General features: G+C 36.2%; 1 protein-coding gene across 4 annotated transcripts in view; it reads left to right on the plus strand.

Moving 5' to 3' along the window:
• RNGTT (RNA guanylyltransferase and 5'-phosphatase) overlaps positions 1-26,256 on the plus strand; it is a 264,091-nt gene that overhangs the window by 2,671 nt on the left and 235,164 nt on the right. For 3 of the 4 annotated variants that reach the window (XM_068551481.1, XM_068551478.1, XM_068551480.1), the window contains exons 2-6: positions 6,859-6,968; positions 10,188-10,291; positions 10,382-10,470; positions 19,890-19,965; positions 21,153-21,393. In XM_068551481.1, coding sequence (XP_068407582.1) covers positions 6,859-6,968; positions 10,188-10,291; positions 10,382-10,470; positions 19,890-19,965; positions 21,153-21,393 — 620 coding nt within the window. The remainder of the gene's footprint in view (positions 1-6,858; positions 6,969-10,187; positions 10,292-10,381; positions 10,471-19,889; positions 19,966-21,152; positions 21,394-26,256) is intronic. The other variant, XM_068551479.1, reaches the window with a different exon arrangement.

Below are 26,256 nucleotides of genomic sequence, written 5' to 3' on the forward strand. Positions count from 1 at the left end.
GGATAAAACATAATCTAAGCAAGCCTTGGGGTGAGGAAATGTTTTTCCTTAACAAAAATGAATAATTTTCTTTACGTTCTAACCATTTTTATAGGCATTTTCACTTGTGCTTGATAGTCATTGTACTTTCTTCAGATGAACTGATTACAATTCATCTCACTCTTCAGACATTTTGACTTTTTTTCCCTTGCCATCTCTAACTTAGTGTTGAATCCTTTCTTTTTGCATGTGGCTTTCTCTACGGAGTTATGAAGAAACCTCTAAACTTAGATGTCTAGCTTTTTTTTAAACCTGGAGCATGTTTCCTGGATCCTTTCATTAGAGTTACCTGCTACACTGATTTGTGAGAAAAACAAAATCATAAAGAAGGTCTTGTCCCAGTGAATATTTTTTATTTGGAATTAGAAAAACAGTTTTAAAATCAGAATTTTAATATAATCTGCAGATGACAGTGACAAATATCAGAATACTGACTTTTTCCTAGATGAATGAGACAAATGTGGTACTGACTGGGGGCGGACAGCAGCAGATAAGGTGCGAAGCTCCAGGCAGCTTAATACTTCTCTAAAGAAATAGAGTTGTGTGCTTTTTTTTTTCCTCCCTCTCCTGGAGATGAAGGGTCAGGAATAAAAAGTTACTCCTTTTTTATTGTATTACAGTATTTCGACCCCCAAAACATAGACTCTTAATTACTGTGATCAGTGAGTCACTAAGCTCACCTAATCTGAGCAGTTGTGGGCCCTGAAAAGAACCTCAGCCCTCCTGACAACCAAACTGGATCTTCACTGGTAATCAATTCTGCTTTGGCTTGTGATCCTTATTAGAAAGTAAGGTGAATACAACATAAAATTCTTGATAAGTCTTTCTAAATTTCCCTTAAAATTTGATCTTTCTAACATTTCTGTCCTAGAAGTGTTCATGACACATTGTGTATTTTAGATAATGTAGGGTTGGCAGTGTTTTATAGTGGTAGAATAAGAAACGCTAGCTATATTCTTGCAAGCGTTAGAGAAAAATAAGGAATCATTCACATTCCCAGTTTCTACCTCCTATTTTCTTCCTCTTTTTTTTTTTTTCTGATTAGAAAAGTAATTTATGCTTATTGTATAATTTCTTTGATATTTTGCATATTTAGGAAAATGTGTTATGACTGCTTAAATTTTCTCATTGTAAACATTAGGATGAATCTTATTAGTACTAGAAGTTCATAATTTTTCTGAATCAGAAAGAAGATCGTACTAATTATAAATAGTAAGTTGTCCCACTCTGAAGTCACCTTCTCTAATTAAACCAGACTTCTAGTGAGAGAGTATCTGGAGATAGGGCCAAGCTTTATTTCTGAAGAATTCTTTTTTCCTGCTTCTGAGTGATAGATTTCAGGTGAACACTTGGAAGAAAACAAACTTATGATTATTCAACATAAAATTATTTTGTATGTACTATGCATAAAGAACCTCCTGGGAACTAACTGTGGGACTATAAATATGATTCAGTCTTATGATAATAGTGATGACTTTGAAGACATTTTACTTAGCAAATATTTGTATATACTTTGTGCTGGCTTTTGGGACTTGGGAGATGATTAAGATATAGTCCCCCACCTTAAAGAGCACATAATTTTGTGAGTAGCAAACCATCATTTTTAAACACAGTTCTGTTTTAACAAGGTCAATAATGACTCTATTATAGAATATTATGGGATACTAGAGATAATAAATCTTGACGTTAGGGAAGAAGAAGGGGATCAGGGAAGGCTTCCCAGAGGGAGGTATATATGCATTAACATGAATAAATAGAAGTTTGCTAGATAGAGTGTCGCTTTTGTTTTTTGTTGTTTTGTTTTTTTGAAGGTTTTCTGTTGGGATAGGATGATGGTGGAGAGATCTCATACTGAAAGTGAGGATATGGATGTGAGGGTGGAGAGTATGAGCCAGATCGTACAGGCTTAGAGTGTGATAAGGGGTTTTAATATTTATATACTTTCACAGTGCACTGGCAAACCATTGCCATTTCTTAAGCATTGGGGTCAGATGATTTGACTTCAGTTTAAAGAAGCTTACTTTGATTGCTCTGTGTTTAATGAAAGAGACAAGGATGGAAGTGGGGAGGTTAGTTAGGAGCTTGTCATGGTAGTTCAAGTGAAAGATAATGGTGATGGTTTAGAAATAGAGTCGAAGAGTAGTAAGCTGATTTGAGAGATATTAAAGAGGGAAAATAGACGGGACTTGGTGTTGGATTTAGAATGAGATAAAGAGAGTCAAAACTTAGTCCCAAGTTTCTGCTTATACAGTGGGATGATTGGTACCATTAGGGCTTATTGTGGGGGAAAGCAGGTAGGAAGAAGTATTAAAATCCTGATTGCTTAAATGCTGGAGAGGGTGTGGAGAAAAGGGAACCCCTTGCACTGTTAGTGGGAATGTAAATTGATACAGCCACTATGGACAACAGTATGGAGGTTCCTTAAAAAACTAAAAATAGAACTACCATACGCCCCAGCAATCCCACTACTGGGCATATACCCAGAGAAAACCATAATTCAAAAAGAGTCATGTACCACAATGTTCATTGCAGCACTCTTTACAATAGCCAGGACATGGAAGCAAGCTATGTGTCCATCAACAGACGAATGGATAAAGAAGATGTGGCACGTACATATAAAGGAATATTACTCAGCCATAAAAGGAAACGAAATTGAGTTATTTGTAGTAAGGTGGATAGACCTAGAGTGTGTCATACAGAGGGAAGTAAGTCAGAAAGAGAAAAATAAATACCGTACGCTAACACATACATATGGAATCTAAAAAAAACCCAAAATGGTTCTGAAGAACCTAGGGGCAGGACAGGAATAAAGGCGCAGACGTAGAGAATGGACTTGAGGATGCGGGGAGGGGGAAGGGCAAGCTGGGACGAAGTGAGAGAGTAGCACTGACATATATACACTACCAAATGTAAAATAGATAGCTGGTGGGAAGCAGCTGCATAGCACAGGGAGATCAGCTCGGTGCTTTGTGACCACCTAGAGGGGTGGGATCGGGAGGGTGGGAGGGAGCCACAAGAGGGAGGGGATATGGGGATATATGTATACTAGCTGAATCACTTTGTTGTACAGCAGAAACTAACACACCATTGTAAAGCAGTTATACTCCAATAAAGATGTTAAAAAAAAAAAAAGATCCTGATTGCTCAGGTAGAGATGTTGAGTACACAGTTGGATATATGGTTTGGAATTCAAACAAGTTTGAGTTGGAGATGTACATTTAAGGATAGTCAGCATAAAGACAATATTTAAAGACATGGTATTTGATTAGTCAGGATAAGTAATGCTAGTTTCTCTGACAAACAACTCCCCAAACTCAAGTGTTCCAGTCAACATACTATGTTTATTTCTTGCTCATATCACAATGCATTGTGTGTCAGGCAGCTTTCCTGGGCAACTCTTCTCCAAGTGGTGACTCTCTGGGCTCTTCCCATCTTGTGGTGCGGTCCTCTTAAACATATGACCTGCAAGGTTGCCGTGGAAGGGGAAGAGCAGGAGTGGGTGCTCTTGGGGTGGTGTTATATCTCACTCCTGCCCATATCCCATTGGTCAGAGTCCAGTCATATGGCCCTCACCAAATTACAAGAGAAGCTGAGAAATGTAGTCTTCCTGCGTGCCGCGAAAGAGGAAAATAAATGGAGTTTGGTGAACAGATAGCATTGTTTCTGCCATGGCAGTGGAAAAGACCTTTCAGGCAGAGAATGTAGAAAGAGTAGAAGACAAGGCCCAGGGTGGAACCGCCCCTTACCAAAACCTGCCATTTAGAAGTTGGATAGGGACTTCCCTGCTGGTCCAGTGGCTAAGACTCCATGCTCCCAGTGCAGGGGCCCCGTGTTTGATCCCTGGTCAGGGAACTAGATCCCACATGCTGCAACTAAGAGTTCACATGCCACAGCTAAAGATCCCGTGTGCCGCAACTAAAAAAAAAGAAAAAGAAAAAGAAATTGGGTAGAGGGAACAAAGGAGTTGAGAAAGAATAGCTAGAAATTGGGGGTGGTGTTAGGTGGGTGGTAGAAACTAAAGGAGTATGGTGATATGGAAGCCAAGAGAATTTTTTAAGAAGGAAGGAGTTGCCAAATGTATGAGATGCTGCTGAAATGTTAAGATACTAGAAAAGTTGGTAGCAACCTGGAAGGGAGGAAGAGTTGATTGATGGTCCTTGTGAGTGCAAAATGGAAAGAATCCAGAGCAGAAGGGAGGGGATTTGCCTTTAATGGGAGTAAGGACAGGGGATGAAAGAGGAAATGGACTCAGATACAGAAAGGTTTATAACTGCAGAGGTGAGGCAAGTTTCTACCTGCTGGTGGAGAGGCATTGTTGAATAGCAATTATTTCCATGGGACCCTATGTCCAGGTCACCTGGGTTTGGATCCCTGTTCTCTCATTTACTAGAAGCATGACAATGGGCAAGTTACTTAATCTCTCTTGCCTTGGTTTCCTCATCTGTAAAATGGGGATAATAACATTACATATGTTTATGTTAGGAGTAAATGAATAAATCTATGTAAAATGTTTTAAATTTATTTATTTATTTATTATTTATTTTTATGGCTGTGTTGGGTCTTCATTTCTGTGCAAGGGCTTTCTCTAGTTGTGGCAAGCGGGGACCACTCTTCATCGCGGTGCGCGGGCCTCTCACTGTTGCGGCCTCTCTTGTTGCGGAGCACAGGCTCCAGACGCGCAGGCTCAGTAGTTGTGGCTCACGGGCCCAGCCGCTCCGCGGCATGTGGGATCCTCACAGACCAGGGCTCGAACCTGCGTCCCCCGCATTGGCAGGCAGACTCCCAACCACTGCGCCACCAGGGAAGCCCGTAAAATGTTTTAAACATTGTTTGATATGTGTTAAACACATAAAGTTGCTTCTTTCTACTTTTTCTTTTCAGTACGCTATAACACAAAGCCATCAGGTGAGGAGTGGGTAGGGGAGCTTGGTATATTTTATGAATGAGGAAAAGATGTGAAACATAGGACTACCTTTGAGATTGATGATTATGATTTGTATTGTCACCCTTCTGCTGTGCTCTGAGATTTTCTCTAGGAGCCTTGAGCTGTGTAGGTGTAGGCCCAAAGAAATCAGGTGGTTGGGTTTATCGAGGTCTGGGTTTTTCTCAGGAGAGTGTGACTGAGCAGCTGGGGAGGACCACGGAGGCTAAGGGTATGTAGAGGAAAGAGAATCAGGCCTCTGAGACGTCAGTGAGAAGGAGAGAGGTCTAGTGGGATGAAACTTCTGATGTACCATATTATTATTTATTATGTTCATTGTTTGTGGTTTATCTTTACCTAATAGAATATAAGCTTCAGGAGGGCAGGGATTTTTATCTGTTTGTTTTTTTCTTTTCACTAATGTAGTCTGTGCACCTAGAATAATGCCTGGTACATAATAGGCACTTATTAAATATCTGTTAAATAAACTAAATGAAGCATAATAATCTAGGTGAGATGATGGTAGAAGTGGTGAGAAGTGGTCAGATCCTGGATATATTCTGAAGAGAGATCTGATAGGATTTGCTGATGGATTGGGTGTGGGGTGTGTAAGAAAGAGAGGGGTCAAGGATAACGCCAAAGGTTTTGGCCTGAGCTACTAAAAAAATGGTGTTACCATTTGCTGAGATGGGGAAGACCATGAGAGGAGTTTGAAGGTTGAGAGCTCAGATTTGGATATCAAGTCTCAGATGTCTTTTAGACATCAAGTAGAGACTAAGTCAGGTAGGCAATTTGATATTTGATTCTAGAGTTAGGGGAGAGGTTTGGCCTGGAGATACACATTTGTCCATCATTAGCACACTGATGGCTTTTAAAGCTGTGAGACTAGATGAGACACCAAGGTAGTGAATGTAGTTAGAAAGGAGGTGCAAGGACAGAGCCCTGGGACAAAACATAGACGGGCCAGGGAGATAAAGAGGAGCCAGTAAAGCAGGCTGAGAAGGAGAGGCCAGAGAGAGGGGAGGAAAACAGGAGGATGTAGTGTCCTGGAAGCCACGTGAAAAAAGTGATTCAGGAGCTCCCTCTTGAATTAAAAAATGATCAGTTATTTGAGAACTGAGAGTTGACCATTGGACTTAACAACATGGAGGTTACTGGTGATCTTGATTGGTTTTGTAGAAAATAAAAATAGAAAAAAATGATCTTTTTATGAATTTTGTTTAAAACCTCTGGACAGATGTTAAGACTTCACTTAGATATTGTTTTAGGTAGATATTTATTCTTACTAATTTTATAATATAAATCAGCTGAAATAGGTGATTTTAAAAGATGACTTCCCCTGTGTTTATATGGTGATTCAGGAAAAAAAAAGGCCAAAAGTCAGTCAGTCTTGCTGAAATTAGAATCACTGATACATTTGGAGTGTGATTTTGGTTAGTATGCTTCTCAGCATGATCCTTCTCCTGAGATGTAGGATAAGGTTATAAGATGGAGAAAGTTCCAATTTCATATTAAAAAAGTATGATAGGAATTTCAAAGAATTGATTTAACTCACTTCATTATCAGTTTTCTAGTGCTATATCTTTAAAGCTTTTAAGGCAATAACTTTTTAATGTAGTGGTTTAGAACTTAAGAGTCTTTGTGGAAGTTCCATTCACTGGTAATTTTTTCTTTTGCTATTATATTTGATTATCAATTTCTAGAATTTATGTTGTCTTTAGAAGTTCCAAGGCAGTGCCTTTTGAAAATATGGTGTAGGTTGAGAGTATTTCATGAATGCTCTTTTAAATTCCATTTAAAACATTGGAAGAAAGTGATTTTGAGAATTGCTAATTATAGAGTTTTAACCTGGAACATTTTCATTATTGAAAATTATTACCTATCTTCATGTTATTTAGGAAGATTTTTACCTCTGAAGACAATGTTAGGACCAAGGTATGACAGTCAAGTTGCTGAAGAAAATCGGTTCCATCCCAGTATGCTTTCAAATTATCTGAAGAGTCTGAAGGTAAGAAACAAAACATTTTTGATGTTGATTTAACATACTTTATCCCTTTCTTGTTCTACAGGTGGCTTTTTATTTTTTAAAAATTTATTTATTTATTTATTTATTTTGGGATGAATTGGGTCTTTGTTGCTGCGCGCAGGCTTTTTCTAGTTGCGGCGAGTGGGGGCTGCTCTTTGTTGCGGTGCGTGGGCTTCTCATTGCGGTGGCTTCTCTCGTTGCGGAGCACAGGCTCTAGGCACGCGGGCTTCAGTAGTTGTGGCACAGGGGCTCAGTAGTTGTGGATCGCGGGCTCTAGAGCGCAGGCTCAGTAGTTGTGGCTCATGGGCTTAGTTGCTCCGCGGCATGTGGGATCTTCCCGGACCAGGGCTCGAACCCGTGTCCCCTGCCGTGGCAGGCGGATTCTTAACCACTGCGCCACCAAGGAAGCCCCTACAGGTGGCTTTTTAAAATAAAACTTTTATTTTGAAATAATTAACTGACTCAGAGGAAGTTGCAAAAATAGTACATAGAGTTCTATATACAGAACTCCCTATCTCTTCTCTACCGAGTTAGAGAACAAGTTAGCAGGTGCCAGCCTACAGGGATGGGGGTGGGAAGAGGGTCTGACGGTAAAGGGGTAGCATGAGGGAGTTCCTTTGTGGAGAAGGAATAGTTCTGTAACTACCACCATGAATCTATACATTAGGTACCGGGAGTTAGGACTTGAATATATGTTTTTAGGGGGCATAATTCAACCCATAACACCAACCATTGTTCTCTTCTATTTTAGACTCTTGGTGGTCTGTTATTGTATGCTCTCTCAGTACATTCAACAAATATTGGTACCCATTATGTGCAAGTCTCTTATTATGGGATGGTAAAGATGCCACTTAGTTTTTTTTTTTTTTTTAAATTATATGTATGTTTGGTATGATGTTAACTGTTTTTGTTTGTTTGTTTGTTTTTATTTATTTATTTATTGATTTATGGCTGTGTTGGGTCTTCGTTTCTGTGCGAGGGCCTTCTCCAGTTGTGGCAAGCGGGGGCCACTCTTCATCGCGGTGCGCGGGCCTCCCACCATCGCGGCCCCTCTTGTTGCGGAGCACAGGCTCCAGACGCGCAGGCTCAGTAATTGTGGCTCACGGGCCTAGCCGCTCCGCGGCATGTGGGATCCTCCCAGACCAGGGCTCGAACCTGCGTCCCCTGCATCGGCAGGCAGACTCTCAACCGCTGCGCCACCAGGGAAGCCCTGCCACTTAGTTTTTGATAACCTGTTACTCATCCCTATTCTCGGTGTAGTTTTGGGTCATTATTTGTTTATATCTTTTATTTTAGCTTACTTGTAAACTTTTAATTTTTATCTTCATTATTAATATACATTTTGAAAGTCATAGTTAACATTTATAGAGCATTAGCTATTTCCTAGGCAGAGTGCTAAGAGCTTGGGCTTAGCACTAATTAGCCTGGGTATGATTTCTGGTTTGCCACTTAAGCTTTTGTGGTCAAGTTACATAATCTCTTCATGTTTTAGTTTTCTCACTTGCAAATAAAGTTAGTGCATTTAAAGCACACAGAATAGTGCTTGGCACAGAGTAAGGACTTCGTTTAAATCTCACAACAACTGTATGAGGTGGATACTATAATTATCCTTATTTTATGGATTGGGAATCTATAAGGAAAAATAATTATGTATATGTAATAATATGTATGAGTATATGTGTATACAGACAGACACATTCACACCCAAACACATTATTCACACAGACACATCACACACACAGACACACATTTACACACATACATATATATGGGCTCAGGGCAGCTAAGTCATGGGGTGCAGTTTCTTGGTTTCTAAAGTATTCATATGTATTTAGAAAATTCATATTTTCTTGCTCATCCCCACTTTTCATTCACTTCTTATTTTGGACCTGAAGACAAACAAAATGGGTTCTAATTCTAACTAGTGAAAAGCTGTAGTATGGCATCTAAATCTTTGCATTTGGCAATACATATCCTCTGAAGGAATTAAGATCACTGAAGAAGCCTATGTGGGAAGAGAAGAGAAGTAGGCCCAGGGGTGCAGATAGTACAAAAAATGCCATCAAAGATACATTTCCTGGGGAAGTGAGAGGGTGCTTGATTGGAAGAGCTGTCTATTACCCATACATGAGCTAAGAAACCTGGAGAAATCCATAGAGCACATTAAGGCAGCTAGTTATATTTTAGAAGTGCACAGTTTTGTCTGTTTTGTGATGTATGAAATTTAAATGTTTTTGCCATTCCCCACCCCCCCCATAACAATGGAGTTGAATTATTATGTAGACCAGTCTCCTTTAGGCAAACGCAACAATAGGTACTCAATAAAAGCAGTAACAGCAAAAGAGAGAAAAATAAGTTTAAAAAGTACAGGTTGTTTCTCTTACCATTCTTCTCAGAGAGTATATACTTCAGAATGAGGTGGAAGATGTTTGGATTGACTGTTCTTTTACTTGGCTCAGTTCCAGCGTGCATATCTTTCAAGGCTGAATGTGATTCTGGTTGTTCAAGATCTTTCAAACCTGTGGTCCCCTAACACAAGCCAACTACTTCAGTTACTGCTCAACAGAAGAAATAATGATTTTTGTTCCAATATAGGAAGAAAAACTGGCTGAGGAATGGGAGTAAGTCTTCAGTGAGATGCACAAATACGGCCATGTGTACTGTTCTTTATTGATTATTTAAGGGATTTACAAGGGAATTTTGACTGTACACACTTTTTGCCCTGTGTACTCACTTGAGAGTTTAGCTGCCTAACATGTGCTGTAGTGATGACTGCTTGGAGTGCTGGGTTATTGTGTGCCTGGAGCTTTGGTTGGGGTGTGTTTCAGATAGATGATATCCCTGTTCTAGCTTCTTGTCTAGTAAATCATAGGTGGAGTGACAGATGCAGAAAACTACATCAGTGTTTGCTTTTTTAGGTACACTTTTGTAATGTTGAAGTGGAGTCTGTTTTGCTTATGTTCTTGTTTCATCATTAGTTTGGGGGTTAATTTATTTTATTTAGTGCCTAAGTTCTATGTCTTGAGTAAGACTTGGATAAGTGATACTTTCATTGTTAATAGTTCATTGGCAGAGTGAACCTAAAATCTCCCTTAGTGTAGTTGAATGAACTGGCCTGGAATACTCCCATTTAGTCAGTTTGATTTGGTACAAATTCAGTTACCAGTAAATCTGTCCTTTTTTCTTTCTTTCTTTTTTAAGGTTAAAATGGGCTTATTGGTGGACCTGACAAATACTTCAAGATTCTATGACAGAAATGACATAGAAAAAGAAGGAATCAAATATATAAAACTTCAGTGTAAAGGGTAAGTCATGTATTAAGATTCCTTAATATTTAAACCTTCTGTTGAAATTTGTAATCTCTTCTTAAAAAAAAAATGTTTCTGTATTACTAGACATGGCGAGTGCCCTACAACGGAGAATACCGAGACATTTATTCGTCTATGTGAGCGGTTTAATGAAAGAAACCCGCCTGAGCTTATAGGTATGTTTGGCTTCACTTTACCAATGTTGAATATTTTCTTTTGTGATTGGGTTTCCATTTTCTTTTTTACAAGTGAGTTGATACGGAAGTTTTTTTTTCTTTTTTAAGTCATCACCAAGAAGCGTTTACTAAAGTAGTAGAATAACTTCTGTGAACTATAAAATAAATGTATTTTTTTTAAAGAATTTTTTAAATGTTCTTTTTTAAAAATTAACTTATTTTCTTTGTTCATTATCTTTGGCTGCATTGGGTCTTTGTTGCTGCGCGTGGGCTTTCTGTGGTTGCGGCAAGCAGGGGCTACACTTCACTGCGGTGCGTGGGCTTCTCATTGTGGTGGCTTCTCTTGTTGCAGAGCACGGGCTCTAGGCACGCGGGCTTCAGTAGTTGTGACACACGGGCTTAGTAGTTGTGGCTCGCGAGCTCTAGAGCGCAGGCTCAGTAGTTGCAGCACACGGGCTTAGTTGCTCCATGGCATGTGGGATCCTCCCGGACCAGGGATCGAACCTGTATCCCCTGCATTGGGCACTGTGCCACTAGGGAAGTCCCAAAATAAATGTATTTTTGTAATTTAAAAATCTTTCATGATAAAGCCCTAATTGCCCCTCTTCAGTTGTACTGTTGGGAAACTGTATCTTAAACACTATATGTATATTTATTTTTTATAACTTTGAATTTTATATTGTATGTATCATTCTGAACCTTTCTTTTTTCACTCAGTATTGTGTTTCTGGGAGTGACCCATGGTGATGTATGTAACTGTTGTTTATTTGCTGCTGTGTAGTATTCCGTTATATGAATGTATTATAGTTTATCCACTTTCCTGTTGATGGACAGTTCTTTCAGCAGATATTTATTGATTGCTACTCTTTGCTAGGTACAGGCTCTTGGAACAGCTCAGGGAGAAAACAGAAAAAAGGGGGTTGGGGAAGCGGGGGAAGGAAGCCAATAAACATAAATGTAACAAATGAGTAAATTTTCTTGAAATGATTATTACTTAAAGTGACATTTGGGTTATTTTCAGTTCTTTTTGCTATTACGAAAAATGTTGCCAGGAGTGGTCTAGAATTTTTAAGGTTTGTGATTTTTAGTTTTGGTTCTTTGTTCCTTCTGATATTTATATTGGCATATGGTTTGAATTGAGGATCCAATTTAAATGTTTTCTATATAGTCAGTCATCTGTTTCAGCACAGTATGTTGAATAATTTTTTCACCTGATGGTTAGATGCCATAAATTAACTTCTTATATGTACTGTTGGAAATTTTTTCCAATTCATATTCCTTTTAGTTTTTTGGGTAATATTTAAAAGCTTTTGTTGTTAATATATTTTCTTTTGTGATTTCTTCTTTTTTAAAATTTTAAGCAGCTACTATTTTCCCCATTCAGAGAATTAACTGAAAAAATTTTAGGAATAGTAGGAAAGTTCAGGGGATATATTTGGACACAGATAAATAGGAAAACATCAGCAACTTTCCTGCGAACAAGCAATAACTAGTTAGAAAATATAGTTAGAGAATAGTCTCATTAATCTTACTATTAATAATATTGGCTAACATTTATTGAACATTTCTCTCTGCTAGTCACTCTGTAAATCATTTTACAAACATTGTCTCATTTTCTTCTCAATACTATTAGGTAGATGTTATTGTCACCCCCCATCTTATGATAAGAAACAGGCTTGGGAAGGTTAAGTGACTTAAGGTCATTCACATAACTAGTAAGGGTTACAGCTTAGATCAGATCCTAAGATAAGATCTAAGGGTTACAGCTTAGGTAAGATCCTAAGTAAAGTTTAGAGTTCATACTCTAAACTACTTGTCTTCTGTAAAGTACAAAACGCCAAGGAATAAAGTTATTAAGAAATGTAGGAGTTCTTAATTAAGAAAATTTCACTTGTATGTTAAAAGACTTGAAGAAATGGAGATTCATTGTTTCCAAATTAATTTCCAGTTTTTAGTGTAATTCCAGGCAAAATCCCAATGAGACTTTGGAAAAATTACTATGAAGTTAATTTCTATTTGTAAAGTCCACTGCCTCCATTAAGTCAATATTTATTGAGCACAGAAAACAATTGTTTGGCAAATCAGACAGGTGAAATTATGAGCAAGAAAATTTTGAAAGACAAAAGTAACAAGGGGATTTTCCTTGCCAGTTATCCAAGCATATGGTAAAGCAATGGAAACTACAGTGGTTTCCTAGTGGTAGAGATGTTTTTCACATCAGAGAGGGAAGGTGTGATTATTCAACAAATGGTTATGAGACAGTTAGCCAACTGTATAATAAAATATATTTTAGATGGATCAGATATTTTTGAAAGGACCCATAATAATATAGGAGAAATATAGGTCAGTACTTATTTAACTGAGGTAAGAAAGGGTATTCCAGGTTTCTCATCAAAGGCAGAATCCATAAACAGGTATTTTTTAAGCCGTGTTCCTGGACCGCCTGCATCGGAATCACCTGAGGATGCTTATTAGAAGTGCATGCTTTAGGGCCCCGTACTGGACTTGTATGATCAAAACCTCTGGGAATGAAGCCTAGGGATCTAATTGTTTTTAAAACAAGGGTCTTAGGTGATTTTTATGTATACTTAAATTTGAAAACTGCTGTCAAAAATTAAAATGTCTATTCATGGTAATAGTAACAGCTGGAATTAATGAATGCATATTATTTGCCTGGCAGAGTTGGTGGGAAACTCTGAGTGAATGAATGAAGGAATGAATGAATGTAATCCTCATAACAACTCTGTGTAGTATGTGGCAGTGTCTGTATTTTACAGATAAGAAAACTGAATCTCAGAGAAATTAAGTATAGTTTTTCCATGGTAACACATCTGATAAGTGGTTAAGCCAGGTTTGTAATCCGGTTTCTTACTTCAAAGTCCAAATTTCTAATTACTTGCTGCACTGGTTTCTAGAGTGACCACATAAAAATGAAAAATAAATTCTGTGTTACAAAACACAACAGAAACAGAGCAAAAAGATATTTGACAAATTGGGAGCAATATTTGAAGCATATATGACAGATAAAAGTTAATATTCTTATATACAAAAAGATTTTATAATCCAACAGGCAAAAGAGGCATTCCTCCATAGAAAAATATGGAAAACAATGAAAATGAAATTTATAAGAAATGAATTACAAATAGCCAAGAAACATGAAAAAAATTTTCATTCTCACTTGTTAACAAGAGATACAAATTAAAATATATGTCGTTACCTTCCCCCATCAAATTGGCAAAGATTAAAAACGAATCATAATGTCAAGCTTTGGAGAAAGTGGATGTACTTATACATTATTAATTTGAGTGTTAATTGGTACACCCTCTCTGGAGGGCCAATTTGGTGATATTTCTCAAGATCCTTAAAAGTGTTCACACACTTTGACTTGTCAAGGCCGCATTTAAGAATTTATTTAAAGGAAGTAGTCAGAGATGGGCATAAAGATTTATGAGAAAGAAATTTAATCACATCTTCATTTGTAATTAAAAAACTGGAAACAGCTTACACCTCTGATAGAAGCAGATCATTTATGTCGTACAGTATGCAATTTATTTAACAGAAGAACAATAATATGGGACTATATGACATGGTATTGTGATATGTATATGTGTATATATTTACACATTCACATGAATATATGTAACAAATACACACATATTTAGGATACAACTAGAACATATACAGCCTAAAATAGCATTGAGGCCTTTATTTGAACAATTAAAAACAACTTTTTTCATTCGAGAGAAGCCATTATAGGGGTAAAGAAGAAGAATTCAAGAAGAACTTCAAGAACACTTAACATCTGGAATCAGATATCCTGATTTCAGGAAGATTAATACTCCCAAGTCAACCCTTGTTATAAATTGTCTGGTTGTATTCTTAGAAGAACTGATGGGGAAATTTTCTAAATTGAGTGTTTTATGGGTTATTAAAAAAAATTATAGAACTGTGCTACAATATATTATATGTTACTATATATTATTTGTTTTATATCACTGGTAGGGGTTCTCTTCATGAGGATTGAAGTGGAAACATTTGCTTTGGGCCTGTCCAGTTTTGGAGCATTGTAGTGGCAATTATTTATTGTAATACTCTGAAGACAACAACAGAAACTGGTCTTAGAGCTGGTTGCTGGTAACACCTTTTCAAACAAAAAGAATAAAGAATCAAGTTTGTGCTCTTAGGATCAGAAAATACTGGTCTGCTTTTACAATATTTTAATTGTGTTTTAGTATCAGAGATGGAATTTTCATCAGCCTTGCACACATTCTTGCTGAAGCATACTTGTGATCAACAGTAGACATTTGTGACGTGACAAAAGTTAGACTCAGATTTATTTTCAAAGCTACTCTTTTTTTAAATCATCATTTTACTGTCAGTTCATGCAGTTAGCCTGGTTGTGGGATAATACTGTAGACTTAGTGGAAATGAAAAGTTCTTGAAACACAGAAGCCTCAGGTGTTTTCTGATGTTTAGGAAGAACTACAGCTTCATAATCCCTTATCTGAAACCCTTGGGGGTCATATGTTTCCAATTCTTATGTTACCTCCCCTGGAGATAGTACCCCCTAATTTTTCTTTATTGTAGAAATTTTCAGTCATACCAAAAATAGGGAGAATAGTGAAATGACACCTCATGTATCCATCATTCAGCTTCAATAATTATCATTTTGCTGGTTTTTTTTTTTTTCATTTTTCCTCTCCTCCCCCTGACAGATTTTTTTCTGAGTATTTTAAAGCAGATCACAGATACCATGTCATTTCACTTAAAGTGTTTCAGTATGCATCTCTAACTGATAAGGATTTTTGGTTTTTATATAATCACCATGGAATTGTACCAAACAGAATAATGAGAAATTCCTTAAGGTCATCTAAAGCCTAGTCCATTTTCAGGTTTCCTCAATTATAGAAAAAATGCCTTTTTAAGTTAGATTTTCAAACCAGTTTCCAATAGTGTCCACATGTTGCGTTTTGTTGTTATGTCTCAAATCTCTCTGATTCACTCTCTTTTTTAATGCTATCAGTTTGCTGGAGAAACCACGTCATTTGTCCTATAAAATATTCCATTATCTGGGTCTACCTGAGTGCTTCCTCATAGTATTAGTTAACTTTTTCCTTTGTCTTCTGTATGTCCTGTAAACTGGTAGTTAAATCGAGAGGCATACTTATATACTTTGGCAAGCATACTTCATAGTTGGTGTTGTATGGTTCCTTTCACACCACATCAGGAAGCACATAATGTCTGGTGGTCCTGCTTTTAAGGGTACGAAGATGATTAAGTGGGTTCTGGTGGCACCATCTTGTGTCCTCTGTTACAGACTTTTTCATCTGTCTTTTACCTAATGATTTTATTATCCATTGATGGTTGTTGCCTTCATCCAGTATTTCATTAGGGGTTGGAAAACAGTGATTTTTTTCTGATTCTCTCTCATTTCTTCATGGATTAGCTGGAATTCTTCTTTAGTAAAGAACTGTTCTCAACAATTTGATTATCCTGAAATGCAGTTTGTAATGGAAAGGCAAGTTAAGTATCTGATTCTCTTATTTCTTAATTTCCAGAATAATGAATTGGTATCTTACCAATCTCCAGTGGTGACTGATTACTTTTTTTTCTTGGAGTATTTGTATGAACTCATGAATTTTTATATAGTTGATGTATTTAAATCAGTCACAGTCAATATTTATTCTTATGCCCAAATTGCTCCATCCTAGGCCAATGGGAGCCCCTTCATGTTGATTTCTGTATCCTTTTTATAGCACCCTATCAGTCTTTGATGGTTTCCTTGTTTTCTGGTACAACGTGTTTTCCAGACCTGGAACCAGTTTTTTCTCTAAGGAGCCTGGTTCCTTTAAGTGGAAAATAGTATTAGAGATAATCTGGGTGTAGAGAGCATTTCTGCAGTTAAATATATGAATATTCATTCACACTAAGTGAGAAAAATAGACTATAAATAACGTCATATCAGTTCAGGTCAGGTTTTGTCCCCAAATAATCTACCAAAAATCTTAACTTTTTAGAGCTTCTTTGAAATTATAATTACAAATAAGAGATTATGGAGCTATAGTGCATTTGTTTGCATGTACAGAAATAACTTGAGGATAAGAATTTTGTGGAATGGAGAAATAAAAATGTCTGTTTTGTGTTAAAAGAGAAATGGCTGATTTCTTGGTAAATGGTGGACTACGTATAATAGATATGTAGCTTAACTAATGCCTCTAATTACTTTAGGTGTTCCTAGTTATAAATACATGGGCCAGATTTGTGAATATATATTTTCATGAGTAGCACACGTGTATTTTGGTAAAAAACATTTCTTTTGATTAAATAAAAATATTTAAAATAACTTGGCACATAATAAGTTCTTTTTTTAAATTAGTTGATTGTTTTATTTTTGGCTGCGTTGGGTCTTTGTTGCTGCGTGTGGGCTTTCTCTAATTGCGGAGAGCAGGGGCAACTCTTCATTGCGGTGTGCGGGCTTCTCATTGCAGTGGTTTCTCTTGTGGAACGTGGGCTCTAGGTGCGTGGGCTTCAGTAGTTGTGGCTCGGGGGCTCAGTAGTTGTGGCCCATTGTATATTCTTGCCTCCTTTATCAAAGATCAGGTGACCATATGGGCATGGGTTTATCCCTGGGTTTTCTATCCTGATCCGTTGATCTATATTTCTGTTTTTGTGCCAGTACCATACTGCCTTGATTACCATAGCTTTGTAGTATAGTCTGAAGTCAGGGAGCCTGATTCCTCCAGCTCTGTTTTACTTTCTCAAGATTGCTTTGGCTATTCAGGGGCTTTTGTGTTTCCATACAAATTGTGAAATTTTTTGTTCTAGTTCTGTGAAAAATGCCATTGGTAGTTTGAGAGGGATTGCATTGAATCTGTAGATTGCTTTGGGTAGTATAGTCATTTTCACAGTGTTGATTCTTCCAATCCAAAAACATGGTGTATCTCTCCATTTCTTTGTATCCTCTTTAATTTCTTTCTTCAGTGTCTTATAATTTTCTGCATACAGGTCTTTTGTCTCCTTAGGTAGGTTTATTCCTAGGTATTTTATTCTTTTTGTTGCAATGGTAAATGGGAGTGTTTCCCTAATTTCTCTTTCAGATTTTTCATTGTTAGTGTATAGGAATGCAAGAGATTTCTGTGCATTAATTTTGTATCCTGCTACTTTACCAAATTCATTGATTAACTCTAGTAGTTTTCTGGTAGCATCTTTAGGATTCTCTGTGTATTATAGCATCATGTCATCTGCAAACAGTGACAGCTTTACTTCTTCTTTTCCAATTTGGATTCCTTTTATTTCTTTTTCTTCTCTGATTGCTGTGGCTGAAACTTCCAAAACTATGTTGAATAATGAGCACTGGTACTTTCTTAAATTGCATATCATCACATGACTTAATCACTTAATTGGCAATTATTCTTATATTTTCTATTCATAAAAATATTTAGTTAATCTTGCTAGAGTAAAAATTAGATACAAAAATAGTGGTGTAGATGAGAAACATTTTTAGAGTATTTGTTGCTTAAATCGGTCTCAAATATAAAGTAGAAAGGAAATTTACATGTTGGGTTAAGATTTATGTTGAATAAAAAAGTCTATTTACAGCTGACATCTTTGTGTAACTTTTGAGGCACGTTTTCTTAACAAAGCCCTGGAGATGATGAATTTATAGAGTTTCATGATTATAGCAATTATTTCTAAGGGGTAACTTTTTCTGTTCAAGGCTGATCTCTTTATTTTTTTATCTCTTTTCAGAAACTTCATTTCAGTTATATCATTGTTCTCTATTTCAGTCTCTGTGATTTAACCAGGTCCTTCTCAGCCTGTAAATATACCCAAGCCTCTTATATTAAAATATTACCCCTCCCTCCAAAAAAACCCCACACCTTTCTGTTTTATATTCCCCTTCTCCTTCCCAGTCAACTTTCCAAAAGATTGATACTTGAATCCATTTATTTTCATTCACATCTCTGCGATCTGGAGTCCTCACTCTGCAGTCTTAAACAAATAGTGACTTTCAGTTCTAATCATTTTGTGACATTTAAACAGTTGAACACTCCTGTCTTGGAACTTCCTCTTTTCCTGGTGAACATGACCCAGTGTTCATGCTCTCTTTGTTTTCTTGACCCCATGATTGTTCATTCTTAGTCTTTTTTTATGCCCTTCCATCCGCCAACTTATTCTTGAAAGTTTAGTTTTCCTCAGATTCCATCCTTAATTATCTTCTCTTGTTCTGTTGATACTTACCCATTCTCAGTGATTTTGCCTACACCACAGACTGCTTCTGTAGTGACTACATGCTGATTATTCTTGAATCCACAACTCCAGCTAGATCTCTCTGTGAAGCTCTTTACCCTTATTTCCAAATATTTGTAAGTCTCATAAGAACGTTAAACTCAGCATGTCCAGCTGTACTCATTGCCTTGCCCAAAAGACTGATGTAAACTCCTGTACTTCCTTACCTGGTAAACGGGGCCATTGCCCAAATAGTCACCCAAGTCAGAAACCAAACTCTCAGTGTTGACAGTTATTCACCCCTCAGATTGCACATTCTACCTTAAATGTTTCTTCCACCTACCTCTCCCTGTTATTCCCATCACCATGACCCTTGTCATTCAGATCCTTATCTCACATATAAATTACTGGGATGGCTTCCTTACTAGTTTTCTTGCTTCATTGATGCTCCGTCTCTACTTTACGTTGAGCTGCCATTGAAGTGGGTTTTCTACAGCGTGATCATTTAATAATGTACACCAAGCTGTTTTTATTACTTTTTCAAAGTAGTTAAAATGACTTGAAAATGCAGTCAGTTTTAGAATTTATGAAACTCATTTGCAGCTTTTCAGAATATAGAGGCCAGGACCACACTGATCTTGAATATGTCCTAAAAAAAAGCTTAACAAAAATAAATGTCTTTTTCTCAGCAGGTTTTTCTTCTAAAAGTTCATTTTGGAAGATTACAAGCTAATGTAAAGATACAGTCGGTTGGTTTCTAGAGAACTTTGTTTTTATTTTACTGTGTATCCATCAGTTTGTTATTTTCCGTATCCAGTGAAGTGTCCCGCATGTATGTGTGCATGCGTGCGTGTGTGTGCGTGTGCCTATGTTCTTTAGAGTTGTGTGTTTGATGAAATACCTCCTTTTTTAAAATGCTTGGAATCTTAGTTTTAAGGTAAAACTTTAGACCTTAGAAACAGTTGTAACTAATAAATCAGTATATGTTATATTTAAACTTATAGCTGTGCTATAAGTTATTTTCTAAACAATTTAAGCTGACAGGTTTAATAGTTAATAAAAGAAGGCCAAGCTTTAAAAATGTAGTTATTTTATAAAATGATTGAAATGTTTTGATTGCAGGTTGGGGTTTTAAAGTAAAACGTAGCCTCTAAAGTGATTTATTAAATCAAAATTGTTTTATTTTCTAGGTGTTCATTGTACCCATGGTTTCAATCGCACTGGTTTCCTCATATGTGCCTTCTTGGTGGAGAAAATGGATTGGAGGTATTTGTTTCTTGTTATAATGGAAGAAGACATATTTAGTAACTGATAAAAATTTTTTATTGATTTTTCAATTTTAGCATTTTATATTGCCAGGTTTTTGGTGAAGTCATGAGTAATATGATTGATTCAAGTGGTTTTCATTTTAGATTTGGTTAATCTTTCGAACACCATTCATTACCTGGTGTTTTCTACTAAGTAGCACTTTGAGTGCTTATGGATCCCGTATACTATGCATTTTCTTTTCCAGATTTTTTTTCACATTTTACAGAATTATCAGAGACAAGTTCTCCCAATATTTTGTGTATGTTTTCACCTTGGAGGTTACTATTGTTTTTCTTTTCATTTTTAATAGTACCTTTTAAAAATACCTATTGAGTACTAGGAAAAACTTAAATGCTATGCAGAAAACGTATTTTTGGGGACAGAGTTACTCTGTTTAAACCAATAAGCATGTCTTTATGAGCAGCTGTTATTTGTAAAGTGTCTTTTTAGATTCTGAGAGATTAGAGAATGGGATATTACTAACTGAATTTCCTCATTTACTTTGAAGGTCTTTACTTTTGTTTACAAAGCCTTTCACGCAGTAGATCCTTCTCTGAATATAATCAGCTGAAGTACACATGTGATTGTATATTTTCCTGCTCATTCATCCTTGGGGGTTCTCTACTGCATGCACTTCTAGCTCTTCCTTTCTGGCCTTTCAGATGCTCTACACGGTAATGCTACACGATACAGACTCCTATGTCAGACTCAGCCTATGCTTAGCCTCTCTCTGATGACCAGTACTCTTAATGCCTGGGTGTGTTGAAAGTTCCTGAAAAACCAGCATGCTTGTACTTTCTTTTCATATTGCTATTCACATTTCTTTGATGTTTTCGCTGAGAGTCAGACCTCAAACTTCAAGGGTTTACTTAAATTCCTTAGAGACTCTACCCGGTCTCGTCTATACACTCATTGCAGTTTACCTCTAGAGTTTAGGAAATTCCCATGTACTTATGTTAAAAATGTTTCAGAATGAATTTGTCTCTTAATAGATTGAATGCCTTGAGCGTGGGGACTGTGATTTGTCCATTTTAGAAAACCTCTATTATGCTTTGTATAATAGCCTTAAATGTAACAAGTGAATTTTGATAAATCTGCATAAATGGAGAGTAGTGAGGAAATTGCATGGTGTTTATTTTCCATAGTATTGAAGCAGCAGTTGCTACTTTTGCTCAAGCCAGACCACCAGGAATTTATAAGGGTGATTATTTGAAAGAACTTTTTCGTCGCTATGGTGATATAGAGGAAGCACCACCCCCACCTCTATTGCCAGATTGGTGTTTTGAGGATGATGAAGAGGAAGATGAGGACGAAGATGGAAAAAAGGAATCAGAACCTGGGTCGAGTGCCTCCTTTGGCAAAAGGAGAAAAGAACGTTTAAAACTGGTAATGTTTAAAAATACTATTATAGTCTTTACCTTTTCTTCTACAGCTTCATTGAGATTTATGCAAATGGAATGTTAACGATGTTTGTTTAGCTAGATTTGTTAGATTATTTCATTCTGGTTATTTCCAAAGACTCTTGATAGCCATGAATCTTTGCCTTTTCTACAAGAAAAGTTTCAGTTATATAAATTCATCCTGTTTTTGTTTCTTAGGTAAACCAAAGAACTCTTAGATGTTAGATTGAGAATTTATTGTTTCTTTGCAAAGTATTGTGAGATTCCAACTAAATATGGAGTGAAAATTTTTACTGATGCTTTACAAAATTGTCCCATAGTTAAAATAACTTTGCATATAAATTCTGCTCCTTTGCATGGGTGGTGTTTTCATATTTTTCTGTAAAGTTGAACTCAGAAGGTTCTTATTTCTTCTATAGTCAACTCCTGTTAATCTTCTAGAAATAAAAGGCCTAAGAAGAAACATCAGGCATTACCTTCTTTCCTCAGGAGGACAGGAGAGATGTTGAGAAGAAGATTGCTGGTTGTACTTGTACATACACAAGTAGATGGTGTAGGCCAAAGGGTAAAGTCAGGGACAGTGTGGCGGTAATTCATTGTTAATAGAGTTAATAATTAAGGTGTGTGGGATATCATGGTTGAGCAGTAAATCCCACAACTCATTTATTAGTAGGCATTGACTGACAGGCAAGGAAGAAAATGCCTTGTTTTATGTAAATAATAAAATACAGTTATTTAGGGCTTAAAAAAAAGTCTCTTGTTTGAAAAACATTGTTTTAATATGTATTTACACATTTCAAACTTCAAGACTCAGTGGCTACTGAAAGTGTAAATTGTTTTGAAACATGGAAATAATTTCAAAAATAACTTAGTTTTTCACTCTAACTCATTTTCTGGACTTAGATATCTGAAATTACTGAATCACATACCTAGAAAAATAAGAACCACATTCTAAAGAAAGTCTAATAGCATAATATGACATATAGATGATTACCCTCTTATCACTTCTGTGAGGGAATTCAACTGTATTTTTTAAGAATAACATTAATCATGAGCATATGCTTAATGTGTTTTTGAATTATGATCTAGTATTTGAATGTGTAAAAGAGTTTAAAACAGTTACTATTTTTACAAAATAGGGTCAAGTTTGCAGCATTTATTTTTCTTTGCCATCAGAAAGTGTCTTAAAAATGACATTTATTTTATAATCTTAAGCACGATTAAATCCCTATAATTGCAAATGAGCTCCAGCATCATTAAGAGGAAACTAGCTAAGATGAACATGTATCTTTAGGGGAATAAATGACATATAAAATAAAATCCTAAACCTAGTTTCCCCTGGTTTGTTTTGTCAGTTACTAAGAGGAGTGTTTAAAAATTCCCCACTGTGATTGTGGATTTACCTATTTCTCCTTGTAGTTCTGTCAGATTTTGCTTTATATATTTTGAGGTGATATTTGGTTTATACAAATATGTATAAAAGATTATTTTATCTTTACAATGTCTTAACTTTTAGCGTTGTAAAGTGTCTGTTATTTATATGGTAGTACAGGTGTTCTTTTGGATAGTGTTTGTATGAAAGACCTTGTATCTATCTTTTTACTTTCAGCCTTTATTAATCCTTTATTTAAGGTATGACTCTTATAAGCATCATGTTGCTGGGTTTTGTTTACCTAGTCAACAGTTTTTGCCTTATTGGAATATTTAGTCTATGTACATTTATTTTACTGATATAATTTAAACTTACTATCTCATTATTTTCTTTTGTTTGTTTGTTTTTGTTTATCCCTCTTGTGGTATGGTCCTTTTTATCTTCCTTTCTTGCCTTAAAAAAAAAAATTAATTAATTTTTGGCTGTGTTGGATCTTCATCGTTGGGTCTTCATTGCTGTGCGTGGGCCTCTCATTGTGGTGGCTTCTCTTGTTGCGGAACACGGGCTCTAGGCGCGCGAGCTTCAGTAGTTGTGGCTCGCGGGCTCTAGAGTGCAGGCTCAGTAGTTGCGGCTCACGGGCTTAGTTGCTCGGCGGCATGTGGGATCTTCCTGGACCAGGGATTGAACCTGTGTCCCCTGCATTGGCAGGCAGATTCTTAACCACTGCACCACCAGGGAAGTCCTCTTGCTTTCTTTATGCTTAATTATTTTTATCGTTCTGTCACCCCAACCCATGCTTGTTATACATTCCTTTACTATTTTTTTAGTGGTTACCCAAGATTTCAGTATGCATCTTTGACTGTTGAAGTCTGGTAAATGTTAGTACTTTTGCCACTTTTTAGATAATGCAAGAATCCAAGAACTTTTGAGTCCATTGATCTCTTACTGCCCTTTTGGTATTGTGTATTTTAATTCTCTCTATACTTTAAATCCCATAATACATCATCATCATCATCATTATATGGTTAATATTCATTAGCTATACCCACATATTTATCCTTTCTGGTGCTCTTCATTTCTTTGTGTATTTTTGTGGCTTCATTTGTATAGTTTTTCTTCTAACTGAAGCACTCTCTTCAGTATTTTCTTTAATGTGGATCTGCTGTGACACATTCTTACAGCATTTGTGTGAAAATGTCTTTATATACCCCATCATTTTAAAGAACAGTTGTTCTTCAAAATCCAGATTCTAGAATTCTGGGTTGCTATGTTGAAGATATTATTCCATAATTCATTTCTGTTGAGAAGTTACTTCTTTGAAGATAATTTCTTTTTGGTTTTGATTTTCAACAGTTTTACTATGATGTTTCTACCTGTGGTTTTCTTTGTATTTTTCCTGCTTCCTACTTACAGTGATTCTTGAATCTATGATTGGATTTTTTAATCCGTTTTAGACAATTCTTGACCATTATCTCTTCAAATATTGTTTTAGATTCATTCTTTCTCCTTTCTCCTTCTACTCAATAGAACTTTTAAATTTTATTATTTTTTAAAATGTTTCCTATGTTCTTTTATATATTCTCCACTTTTTTGTTTCATATTTTTCAGTCTGGTTATTTTTTTTCTGACCTATCTTCCAGTGTATTAATTCTCTCTTTAGCTTTGTCTAAGCTGCTGTGAAATTCATCTGTTGAGTACTTAATTTCAGTTATTTTACTTTCACTTCTGGAATTTCAGTTTGAGTATTAAAGTAACTTTCAGTTCTCTGCTGGAATTCTGTATCTTGTCATTTAGGTTTTTGAATTTATTAAGGCTATTTTATTTTATTTTGTTTTATTTTTAAATTTTTTGGCCATGCGGCTTGTGGGATCTTAGTTCCCTGACCAGAGATTGAACCTGGGCCATGGCAGTGAAAACGCCAAGTCCTAACCACTGGACTGCCAGGGAACTCCCTGTTAAGCCTATTTTAAAGCCTATGTCAGGTAACTCTAATATGTGGATACTCTCTGGATCCTTTTTTTAGTTTTTCTTCTTGTATTCATTTGATTTCTAGTCAATTGTAGGTTTTTTTTTTTCTTTTTTTAAATACCTGGGTATTTCTGCTTACTAGACATTATGTATGAAAAATTGTGGAAATAATTTGAGGTTCTGCATCCTGTTTTCTTCATTCAGAGAAGATTTACCTTTGCTTCTACACGGGGTTAGGAGTAGAACATCTTAACTCAGTCAAGAATTGAACTGTTTAGAAGCTAGGCTTTAGTTTTGGGGGGCTGGTCTGTTTTTGGTTCACCCCAATTCTGGAGTGTGGCCCCTTGGGAATTCTAACTGAAAGCCTGGAGCATTAAGCAGGAACCCCCTCCTTGGTGACCTGGTACTCCAATTTTTGTTTTCCCATTCTTGTGATAAATGCTGAAAGTTCTGTTCAGTTTCGTAGCCTCTCAGCTACCAATTTGGAAACAGTGCCTTTAGAGGAAAATCCTAGAGGAGAAAAGCTATGCCAGATGTCTGTCTCATCTCTCAGGGCTTCCCTTCCTTCTGAGTTCTTGGCCCTTCAGATCCTTACTGCCTTTCTAATTCTCTGATATCTTAAAACAGGTGCTTTTAACATTTTTGTCTAGCATTTCTCATGGCTGCAAAATTTGTCTAAATAAACTAGTCTGCCATTGCCAAAAGCAGAATGCTTCCCTTCTTTGTTTTTGGAGAAAGCAGTTAGATTTGATTTCTGACTGACAATGCGATGGTAATTTTCAAGAATATTTGAGCTTATACTTCCAAAGGTAGAGTTATGAAAAAAGAAAATTCTGAAGCATTATGCATTTTGGTAGGTTTCTCCTCTTTTCAAATCATAACTAGTAGATACTAAAATTATTAAATATGTTTTTATTTATAAAAATAATATACTGACATTAAAGAAAATTTGAAAACAAATAATCCTTCAACTTTTACCCTACCACGGCATTTTTGTTATCTTAAAAGAATTTCTCCGCAATTACTTACCTATCTATCTGTCTCTAATTTAAAAGTGTACACAAGTGACATACAGATCAATTTTCTTTGTAAAATAAAAATATGAACATCTAGAAGTATATAGGGTAAGAAGTGAAGTTTTCTCTTTTCCTAGTACATATAGAACTACCTCATTCTTTTTAGCTAGCACTGAAGAGAACAGTTTATAAAAAGCAAACAGAACATTTCTTTAGAAGACAAGAGAGGATATCAATCCATAAAATAATGGCAAGCTATTATGGAGAAGAACCAGTTAGAGACCTTAGAAATGATAATAATAAAGAAAAAATGTCAGTAGGTGGGTTGGATAGCAGACTGAAGTTAGCTGTGGAGGAAATTATCAAGCTGGAAGATCTAGCTAAGAAATTCTTCCTGGATGTAGCACAAAAAGACAAAGAAATATGAAAAATAGTTTAGAGTTATGTAGTGATCTATATGGATGATTTAATAGTATGAAAAGTCATAGAGGGG

This window comes from Eschrichtius robustus, chromosome 9 (assembly GCF_028021215.1).
Source record: "Eschrichtius robustus isolate mEscRob2 chromosome 9, mEscRob2.pri, whole genome shotgun sequence".
NCBI classification, from domain to species: domain Eukaryota; kingdom Metazoa; phylum Chordata; class Mammalia; order Artiodactyla; family Eschrichtiidae; genus Eschrichtius; species Eschrichtius robustus.